This window comes from Cavia porcellus, unplaced genomic scaffold (genome assembly GCF_034190915.1).
Source record: "Cavia porcellus strain 051 isolate PalLab524CR breed Dunkin Hartley unplaced genomic scaffold, mCavPor4.1 scaffold_5, whole genome shotgun sequence".
Classification (NCBI taxonomy): Eukaryota; Metazoa; Chordata; class Mammalia; order Rodentia; family Caviidae; genus Cavia; species Cavia porcellus.
This window is the reverse complement of record NW_026947488.1, coordinates 55,865,535-55,876,970: the sequence shown is the minus strand read 5'-3', so window position 1 is coordinate 55,876,970 and position 11,436 is coordinate 55,865,535. Positions and strand designations below refer to the sequence as shown.

The following is an 11,436-nucleotide window of genomic DNA, read 5'->3' as shown; positions in this document are numbered from 1 at the left end:
GGTAATTACTTGTTGCTTTAATCAAACTGAATGATTTTTAAAACTAATTTGTTAGTGGTTTCTTTATGTACATTTTCCAAATATATTTATTCCAAATATAGGTATTCTAATGTATGTGACTAAAATTACATAAAAATAGGACAAGTTTATGGGTTAGATTTGTCTTTATTTTGGAATTTGTCTCTTGCTATGTTGTGACAAAAGCATCTCTAGCCATATAGAATGTTTATGTATTTCTACAATTTTTTAGTAGTGTGTGTAACACATAGTTGACCAGATTCCCTGTGTGGAGTTACTACATGTACTTACATCCTAATTCCTTTTTTCAATCCCTTTCCCTCTCTCCCTCCCTCCCCCTTCCCTCTATTTCTTGATCTCCTTCCCATGTGAGAAAGGTCTATCTTCCTACCTCCTATTATCTGTGATATATTGCAGCAAAAAATCAAAATGTACACAAAGCAAAGTACACTAAAACATAGAACAAATGATCACAAGACAAAAGATAAGCACCTACTCATTTTTCTTTGTCATGAGTTGATGACATTCTTTGGTAGATGTCTTGATGGATAGAAATAATAGACTACAGGGGAATCAGCCTGACTGCTATGCTTTACAGGCAGTCAATTCTGTGGCAGTATTGGGGTTATACCATATCCAAAGACATATGCATGGATTTCCAATGCTATAAATAAGTTTAAAATCCAGAGAAATTCTAATTTTAAATTCTTTTTATTCAGGAATCCAATCAGAGATAGGTATGTGATGGGAATTATGACAAAACCTTTTTTTTAGACAGCTACATCATCAAAGTTGCTGAAAATTCATAAACAGAGATACCAAAAAAAGATTCAGTTAATGCTTCAAGTTTGGTTTTCCCAGTTCTTGGGAAAAATGAAATCATTCCCAGTTGCTTAGATCCATTCATTGATGTCTTTACCCAGAAATTTTTTCCTGCAAATCTGAGACCAAGAGCAAACTTTAGCAAACTCATTCAGCTGTTTGCATGAAGAAGTCTGGCCGCTGACCACTGTCACAGATGGAGCTTTTCTCATTAGAACCACACGGGGGAGGTGGGTAATCTGTTCTTCCCCTGAGATTATCTTGGGGCTTCATAGTCTTCAAAACATAACGATGCGCACTTCTCCTAATGTCATTGTATTTGCTTAGAATGTCCCTTCGAGAGTCTACTCTTTCATATGTCACCTATAAAACAAACATGAGCAGACCTTTTGTCATTCTCAATAGTCAAAACAAAAGTCCAGTGCAAGGTGATGTCATCATCGTAAATGAATACTATGCAAGGGGTGATCAAAAGATAGTGTGGTGCTTAAATTTTAGACAAGACTGATTATCGTAGAAGACACATGGCCAAGAACAATGGGATAAATGTGTTCAAAGCAAAAGGGAGTATTTTGAGTTCTTCCAGGGGAACTAATTGCACTATATCTTTTATTATAATACACTTTAAGATTTAAACATTCATTCTATTTTACGATCACAATTTCCGTAAAATAAAAATGTTACGTTGTGTCCACATCTATTTTATTCACCAGATCTGGCTTCAGGCGACTTTTGGCCCTTCCCCAAAGTCAAAATGACCATGAAAAGTAAATGTTTTGAACCATTTCATTCATCCAGGCAGCCATAACAGCACAACCAAAGACCGACCATCACAAGAGAGGACTTTCAGAATTGCTTTGGAAAAGGGCAGAAACAATGAGTAAAGTGTGTTGGAAACAGGGAGGGGGCATTTTGCGGAGGATTGATGGTAACATATCTTCTCCTGTAATCATTTTTTAATTTTAAAAGGTAACTTTGATCATGCTCCATATAGGCAGAACTATGGACATGTTCCCCCCCCCCCAGGGAAACACTGCTATGTTTATTATTTAAATTCCATGCTTAGCAAATTTAGTAGTCAGTATTTTTAAATAGGCATTTGAAGGAATGTGCAGTGTAGGCAATGGCCAAGCTCTGTTCAGAACCCTTTGAATTTTTAACATTAGTTTGTAGCAGACAACATTTCCCCCCACCCTTCCCACCACCTCCAACTATGCCATGCGAGCTTTTGTTTCCAAAGAAAGCATCTACTGTTCTTGTGAGGGCTGCCACTGAGCTAAGGAGAGGCTTTAACCTGGTACCCCATGAGTGCTGGGGTTTATCTCTCTCCCTACGGCAGCTTTTGATCAATCAGAGGTCCTGAAGCCAGTAAAGAGGCCCAGTTTCCTTGTTCCTGGCCAGGGCATCCCTGCAGCCTTAGCCACCTGTGATGCCTTGAAGGACCAGGCTTTCGCTGCCCTCTATAGGACTTTGCTGAGATGACACCCTTGTTTGGCTCCCATTCCACTCTGGTCTTGCTCCCTGCGCTGGCTGGTTCTCTTGTGATCCACTCTCCTCCACAGATCACAAGCACACAAAGTCTGGACTCCGGGTAGGCTTCGGGGAAGCTGCCCCTAACACAGCAGCTCTGGCCTTGCTGTCCCTCACCCTTGCTAATTTACCTCAAAGGAAAAAATATCACGTACTTGTGCCTTGCAAATTTAAAGGTAAAAGCAAGCTTTTATATTATAAGTTTAAGTAGCTGGAACTGTGTCATTTTTTGTAACATACTGGGAAAACTGACATGTAAAAATAAAACTCCCACTACCCTGGGAGGCTGACATGAGAGACTCCAAGTTCAAGCCCAGCCTGGGCAAATTTAAATATTTTACCCTGTCTCAAAATAATAAATAAGATAAAATAACTGGGAATGTTGCTCAGTAAAAAGACTCTGTGCTCAATCCTGAGTGCTGCAAATAAATAAATAAATAATCTTCCATATTTATCTTAAAACTTATCCAATGCAACCTAAATATCATGATTTGAGTTTACCACTCTCCATTAAAAATATATGCAAACATACCCATGTTTTAAAAGCCAGATATTTTATAGTGTTCATTTCTCTCCTTAAATTTGTATTTCCATTCCATTTCTTCCTTAGAATTTCATTTTAACCATAATATATTTATGTATTTTTAAATCTATTATTGTTTATTGGGGAAAATATACGCACATATATATGCGTAGCTGTGTATAATTTTTATTTCCTATGAGTAATCTTCTATGTGTTAAAATTTTGTCTATATGGACTATCATTAGCATTTATTATAGTAGCATATATATTTAAGTTTTGATAATTCTATCAAGGCAATAAGCATCTTGATTGGAAATGTATTGATTAATTAGATAGGTAGATTTTTCTTTTTGATCTGTCATTTTTCCGATATCTTCATTTTATGTAATGAAATGGGCAGCTTTTCTGTTTGCTGATCATTTGGAAGATTGTATTTTTAGAGCATAACTGTAACCCTTTTCCATGTATACCACCTAAGGCTCCTCTCCACTTCTTGACCACATGAGGCTTTGAAGGGGCCATCCAGACACAAACCATAACAACCACCTGATTCTGTGGGTCATTTCCCAGCAACCTTCCATAAGCTTCGTGTTCTCTGTCTCTAACTTTCTCTTAGTTCTAGGTCCATGACCATGTCTCTATCTAGCCTAAAAAGCTGCCTGTGGCCTCCATATGGATCGCAGATCCTCAGCAACTTTGTCCTCTCCAGGCCCAATGACAGGGGGCTCAGCCAGCAGCCTGCATCCCAAACCAAGGAAGCCCTAGCTGCAAAGGCAGAAGGCAGAACTCAAGCACTGAAGCTTTGAAGGTCCCTTGCCCAGCTCCCTCAGTTCCTTCTGCACAGGGGCTCAGCTTCCTCCTGCCTTCTTAGCACTCTACACCAAGCCTTGACATCTACTCCTCACTCCCGTTATTACCAGTACAACCAACTCCCTTTTTGCCTTTCTAGAGTCTTTTTTATTTTGAAATGTTTTCTTTTTATGTAGACATAGGATACATTTATAGTATATGAGTAACTTAAAATTATACAACAACTTTCCAAACCAATTATCTTTGAATTAATTTCAAGCACTGAAAGTAATCTAACATATTCTACAGGGAGACTAGGACTCTCTACAGTCACCTCATGTCAAAATTGAGTTGCAAATAATTGAGTTATGTACAGTAGTTAGGTTTCTTAAGTTAAGCTAATAATTTAATTAATGAACAAATAATACTTTTATTTCATTGAATTTCTCTTCTGAACTATTAACCAATACCATTTAAAGGAACATTAATATATCCAGCCTAAAGAAAAAAGACTGCAAATTGAAAGAAGTGTCAATATTCTAGATGGTCAGAAATTTCCATTTGTAAGAATAAGTGCTGTGTTTAATGATCTCTTATAGCAAAAAGAGCAGTTCAGTGAAAACAAGTTTATGAAATTCTTCATGTACTTTATGAAAGTTTAAAATAATAAATAGAAAAGGACCATTGAGATATTTTTAAAAACATCATATTCTGAACTGTATTGTGAACTACATGCTAGTTACGATCCATTGTTTGTTACACAGCACTAATGCCCATGATATAACTTACTACAGAATTAAGCTAGAAGAACAAAAATCATTTTCTTTATGAGTATTTCCAAAGAATCAAGTTTCATTAGAAAAAAAGATGTGGATGTAGCCAAATATCTCACATTTAGCAACTTAACATCATAAAGAGGCTGTGGCACTTTCTCTGTTAACTGGATTACTTCTGTCTTTCTGTATTATGCTTCCATCTCAACTTCTGGAGCTTTCTTTTTATTTAGTACCTTAAAAGGAACACACTAGTTTTAAAAACTGCGAACTACAGCAGCAAGAATTTTTGACTGTCAAAAAAAATGATAAATTTATCTTTCAAATCAGAAGTATCATAAAAGTGGAAATTACAGTAGTTAAAGAAATAGAAAAATAAGTCAATTATTATCTGAGTCTTCTGATCATGGCTCCAAATTTAATAATACAAATATCTGTGTATAAAATTTTTTTCAAAAAGTTAATTCTGCCAGCCACATCCTAACCCAGAACTTTCCAAGTCTCTGAGTTGATTAACCTTACAAACCGTTCTCTGCAAAGTTTTACTGCAGTTACAGTCACCTCCATCACTGATAAGGAACACACTATAATAGCATCCCCTGTTATTTTTACAGCTGTCAAAAATAAACTGCTGGTGTAGGTTAATCATCGAGGGAAAGGAGCAAACACAGTGCAGGGCACACATGGTACTAAGTGCACAATCATGAGAGATGGCAACAATACACTTTACCGGGAGATTATTAGTGACTTGCAAACTGTTTACTATTTGTACACTAAACAAGAAAAATTTTAGTGTATGACTTAGTGTAGCAGGTTAGAAACAACTCAAAAATTTCAGACCAAAACTTATCTATGTATGTTTAACTTTACCATGTATCTGTCTTGTTTCTTTGAATTTTCCTCCATTTTCACAGCCTATAAATTTCTATCAGTCAATACAGTATCTAACAATATAAAATTATGTTTAACTCCATAATATTTTCTTTTTTTTTGTCTTTTTCCTTTTTATCGGTACCAGGGATCGAACTCACGACTGCCTGCTTGCAAGGCAGGCGTTTATGCCACTGAGCTAAATCCCCAGCCCCAATATTTTCATTTTACTGTAATAAAAATGACAAATTACTACCTGCCCAATTCGTCTATTAGCTAGCGGGCTCATCGGAAGGAAGCGGGGCATTTTCAGTCCATCAAGCTATGTTAAGTCCAGAATTAGAAAGAAGAGAGATGCAGCTTCTTTTCCAAGTTCTCTCTTTAACTGAGATTTGTTTTTGGTATGTGCAATCTTCCCATCCAGAATAATTGGGCAACAGGTGCTACACAAGATAGATCACTTGCTCAGTCTCAAACACCTAGTTAGGCAGCTGGGATCCAGCTCAGACAACAGCAAGTGCCCGAGGCGATACAAATCATTTTAACCCTGATTTCACCAAAAGGGATTTAAGACATAGTACTGACCTGAGTATTTTGTGGGCACATAGTGTTGTAAGTGATAAAATTCAAGACATTTAATCTAAATATTTCATTTTCCCTTAAAAAAGGAAGATACTAACTAGGAAAAAAAAAAAAACAAGAGGCAGTAACTGCTATTTATTTTAAACTGAAATTAACAACCATATAAACAAAATGCAAATACAAAAAGCATAGTCCTTCAAGGTATGGTCCGCTTGTCACAGTGAAGACTAAATTTAAGTGTACACATTCACAGGTGTTGAAAAATAACTGAAGTATGAAGAGGGCGTAGTGTCAACAGTCAGTCAGTGACTGGGACTGCTATGCTTTTGGGTTTGTAGAATTATAGCTTATTAAGAATGCCTAAATGATGCCTGGCCTGTACAGCTGTCTCCTGCCCAGTCTTGTAAACCCTGCTGCTTCCCAACACTAGAGTGCAATTTCTGCATTTTAGGAGGGAAAACCACAGTTTACAACTGTGGCTCTATTTACTAGACAGATCCTCTTTTGTGTCTGGGGTCTTAGCTCCTTATTTTGGGAGCCCTCTTGTGGCCCTAGATGATCAGCCCTTCTTATTCCATCCTGTCATGGCTACAGACCTAGTGAATCCTCCCTGCTCTTCTTTCACCAGGGGGAACCCAAAGAATGAGGTACTCCGGAGCAGCGCTGGCTAACCTCCTAGAAAGAAGTCCCCAAACTGCAACCTAAAACATTTATTGCAAAGTGCTAACACTGCAATTAACCCTCAATACTGAGGCTTTAGTTTAGAAAAAGCAACTCATGCATTAACATCCTTTGTCTTTAAAGAAAAACAACCATAGTTTCACCACCACTGCAGTAGGCTCTTCAGCTGATATCCAAAAGATTACCTTTCTTTCCTTGTTGCTTATCATTTCCTGAAGCTATCGTTTCTTTTGAAGCTGCCTCCTCCTTGTCATTCACCATCACTTCCCCAGTTGAAAAGAGCAGGTATAACTTCTGAATCAAGTCATCAGCAGAATTATTATTGTTGTTCCCTAATTCAGAGGAATGTTGCTCCTGGGAACCAACGTGACTAAAGAGGTTACTGTCCGCTGTCTCTATTTCGTACACCTCAGGAATAAGTCTGAAGCGATGGAGAGAAAAGATGAAAAATTGGTCAACCAAGTCCCTTGAAGATTAAATGTAAGTACAACCAGATAATAAAACAGGAATCCATCTCATGCATCTAAATATATTTTGCAGATAGAACGCAACTAAGGGGCAACTTCCTAATATCTGAAGCGAAATTGAACCTTTATTTGTCTCAACAGTCTAGGATTCCAAGCCAACATTGTTTCATCACTGAAGTTTTGCTGAGTACTTGGGGTTGTACTTTTAAAGTCAATCTTGAAAGAATTCTTTCCACTAGCCTTCATGTATGTTTTGTTTTCTAAATGTAAAAGCTTTTGCTTGATTTTCTTTTTCATGTTTTTCTTCTGCTCCAATATTTGATGTTATGATTTCTTTTCCCATCACCTAACATTAGAATCATGTTATCTTGTAATTTAATTACTAAAAAGGAACAAAGAAGAGGTCCCTTCATCTCTCAACAAAAATAGAAACAGGTTTCTTCCTAACATAGCTCTGTTCTGTCTGCTACTAATTCCAAACCTGCATTGTCATCCCTAACTACTGCATATTAAAACATTAACATGATCCTCAACTTGCATCCTGCAAACCAAAATGCCATTAACTTAACATTATTTTCCTTTTCTTTTTCTTGTTCTTCTTCTTCTTCTTTTTTTTTAGACAGTGTCTCACTATGCAGTTCAGGCTGGCCTTGAGCTTACTTTGTAGCCCAGGCTGGTCTCAAACTTGCAATGATCAACCTGCCTCAGCTTCCTGAGTACTGGGATTACAGGCATGCACCACCACACCCAGAAATTTTCTGAAGCCCAGTTTGCATTATAGGATTTCTCAAACTTGGGATTTCTGAACTCACAATATAGTGCTTTCTGTGCCAGCATGCTCTGGGCTGGGAAAGGTGATGTTAGTGCACTTGGCTTTCAGATCATTGCTGGGATATTTGTTGATAGCACCTGGAGAGAGAGTGGGCTAGTTAGTGAGTTTACCCTCTTACATTATGAGTATTACCCAAAGTGATTTAATCTTTTCCTATGACTTGTGGTATTTTCAAAAACAAATTAATTTTAAGGGAGTAGGCAAAGCAGGCACACTTTGACATTCAAATACCTTAGTGTGGGCCAAGTCAACAAGATTTATAATTAAATAAAAATATTGCATGGTTTGTATGTCACAGGTTTGTGATATAATTCAAAGACATCTCTTAATTCTGCCTATGACTTTTCTCCCCAGAAACAGAGGATCTTTCTAGCTGACTTCATTAGTTATTGAAATTGCCTGATTTTTTAAATCTTGGGGTTGGAAGAAGACACCATTTTTTTGGCTGTTATTAAATGTAACTCCTAAATTCCAAAATTGCTGAGGACTATGTGAGTCTTGGGGTGCTGTGAGTGTCAGAAAATCCTGCATCCTGAAAAAACTAGCAAACTCCCAGCATCTGCAGGCAACCAGCAGAGTGTACTCTGCCCCGTTCCTGAGTCCCGATACAGGAGGCTAAAGCTAGTTTGGTGCCATAAGACCTTGGGTGTGTCATTGCACCTATGTCTAAAATGACAGAGGCCAGGGAAACTATTTTCAGAGTCCCCTGTCTAGAAATCCCTGCACTGCTGTGCCTGAGATAGCTGTCTGGAGCAGAGGCAATGGAAGACATTCGTGCCTACAGATCAAAAGAATTCAAGCTAGAACCAAGGTGAACTTGTAATGTAAAACAAAACAGAAGTCTTTGGAGCCAGTAGAGGATGGTGGTAGTGGTACTGTTTATTATAGCAGCATACCTGAAGATTTTAGTAACTGAAGTATAGTTTAAAGGACAAGAATATAGCTCTGGGGTCAGAATGTGTGGGTTAAGTCTAGAATCCCCCAACAATTTATCATGAGCTTTTAAGCAATTTATTTATTGTCTCTGAACCTCACCTTTTCCTTTATAAAAAAGAAGTTATGATTATTTTCATTTGAGGGCTGAAGATTAAATTAATATGGTCTATTAAAAGAACTTGGCACATATTTTATTTTTACATCATATACTATGTCTATTCTTGTTTTAACTGACTCCATTTTGTTTTGTCACATTTGGTTTTATTCTCTTCAAACAAAGTATTAAGAACTTTAAGAGTAATAAAACCTAAAATGTGTGATTGTTATTATAAAAAAGAGAGGAAAAGAAAGTGCTCTAGAGGATATAACTGCATTTATGTTTAATTGTGTAAGACAGATAACCATATTACTAAGCTTTTGTTGGATCATTGAACAGAACTGTTTGCAGTCTCACTGTTTGAATGTCCACTTAGAATGCTTTAATTTTGTAACTTGAACAGTGACTTCTAAGATGACAATGTGTAATCTATCAACTAGTGATTTCCTACTATTTTTTAAAATTCTGTATTACTTCTACCCTTTTTTCCGTTTTGCTTTTTTTCTCTTTAAATAAAATTCTTTTAAAAAACTTGGCACATAGTAAACAATCACTTTAGGTTAAGGGAAACTTTTCATACATTTGAAGATTTCCTAGCAAAAACTCACAGGGCAGCAGCAATGCTCAAAGTCAATAAAACCTCAAATTTTTTAGTGAGATATATTTTTACTGCTTCTTACTCTACTTACCTTCAACTACTTACAACTCAAGTGAGGATCATTTGACTAAGACTGCTAGTGGATTGTACACAGAGATACTAAATCCACTGCAAAAGCAGTAGACAAGAAAATTTCTTTTTAGGGTCTTGTACATGCTAAGCGAGCAATCTACCACTGAGTGCTACCCCCATCCCAAGAAGAGAAAATCTTGAATAACTTACGTCTAATTAAATGAACAAATGGCTTGATGAACTTGATGATATAGTCCAAATTTGGCTTGTGGGTCCGGCCAAGTTGGACTAAGTGATGATCCAAGGGGTGGCTAGCTAATTCTTCTAATTCCTTGTCATTGTGTAGAGGACCAAATGAAAACACAAATATGGAATAACCTTGACACTTGGCTCTCAGAGATACATTCTTTAAGATTTCTTTGTCCAAAGGATTGGTTTCACCAGCAGATATTATAAAGATAACTTTGTTTTTCCTTGGATTAGGGGTCCCTACAAAGACATTATCAATTGTCCACTGCAGGGCATGGCCAGTAAAAACATCTCCATTGAGCTGTTGAAGAGAGTGGTGGAGGTGATGTTTCATTTGATGTTTATTGCTATAAGTAATCAAATCAAATTCCAGGTAGACCGGGCATTCTTCAGTGTCAGGCAGATACCCTGGGGGAGAGTAGGTCAGGACAGCCACTCTGTCCCCTAAAGCGGAAGTCAGTGGATCTGGGGTAATGTGAAAGTAATCAAGAACAGAGGCTACCAAAGTTTTTACGTCCTTAAACTCATCATGCCCTATTCTTTGGGAAGCATCTATAAGGAAGGCCACATCCATGTAATATCCTGGAAGAGAGGCGTCTCCTGGTTCATAAATCCGAACTGGTTTTTCTGTCCTGCCATGATTTTCATATCCTGCAACAGAATAACTCAAGTCACTCTTCCCAGTGGAAAAGAAACTCCTAGACATGAATGGCAGATGGCTGGTATGAGGTGTTTCCTTGCTTCATTCCCACACCCATAGCAGACAGCACTAATCAACCACAGAACTTGTTCCCAGATGAATTCCCTAATCTGTCATCACAAAGTGCATAGAGAAGTGTTACTATTAGAGGCATGTTGTCACACAAGAAGAAATCTATTTGCTACCCCATTTTATATCTTTTGTCAATGTATTGATTCAACATCCAACTATTTTGATGTAAGCTGTTTTTTTAGTGGATTCTACATGATTACAAAATGTGACGCACATGTTTTCATTTACCTAGAGATCAAAAAGAGAAAATATAGATGTCAAAGTGACATTTATGGATTTATACAGATGTTCCTTTATACAGATGTTCATAAAATGCACCATGAAGTAATAGCATGAGATCAAATATAAGTACGTACTGACTCTAGAATCCTAATGCTATGTAAGGCATTATATGCTGTAAGACTTTGGTGCTCAAAAAATTGCTAGTTTTGCAGACAGTTTATCTGCTTCATTGCAAGCTAAAGAGCTGTGACATAAGATGACCTCATTATTAAGCACTGATTAGTTCAGTGGACAATGGTTTCCTTGTAGCAAGACTTTCTTGAAGAAGGAAACAGTGATGCAACATTCACTTGGACATAAACTTATTGTATTACAGATGAGAACTTCAAGTAACACTCCTCTAAACTATGAGATTACGAAACCTGCTCACAATCAGGGGGAAGATGGGCCATTGGTGAGATCACAACAGGAAATGCCAGCTCAGAAAGATACGAAGCAGATGGCCAATGTTCTTTCTTCTATGACAGAAGCATGTTTGAAACATAAATAAAGCAATAAAAATATTTTAAATAGCAGTTGTATGGTGCCTGTCCTCAGCCAATG

General features: G+C 37.2%; 1 protein-coding gene across 1 annotated transcript in view; it reads right to left on the bottom strand.

The window, feature by feature from the left end:
• Nucleotides 1-710: 710 nt before the first annotated feature.
• Col6a5 (collagen type VI alpha 5 chain) overlaps nucleotides 711-11,436 on the bottom strand; it is a 124,593-nt gene continuing 113,867 nt past the window's right edge. The window contains exons 38-41 of the mRNA XM_063248977.1: nucleotides 9,801-10,490; nucleotides 7,868-7,964; nucleotides 6,774-7,009; nucleotides 711-1,203 (exon numbers count right to left, since the gene is read on the bottom strand). Of these exons, the coding sequence (XP_063105047.1) occupies nucleotides 1,193-1,203; nucleotides 6,774-7,009; nucleotides 7,868-7,964; nucleotides 9,801-10,490 (1,034 nt within the window). The 3' untranslated portion in view covers nucleotides 711-1,192. The remainder of the gene's footprint in view (nucleotides 1,204-6,773; nucleotides 7,010-7,867; nucleotides 7,965-9,800; nucleotides 10,491-11,436) is intronic.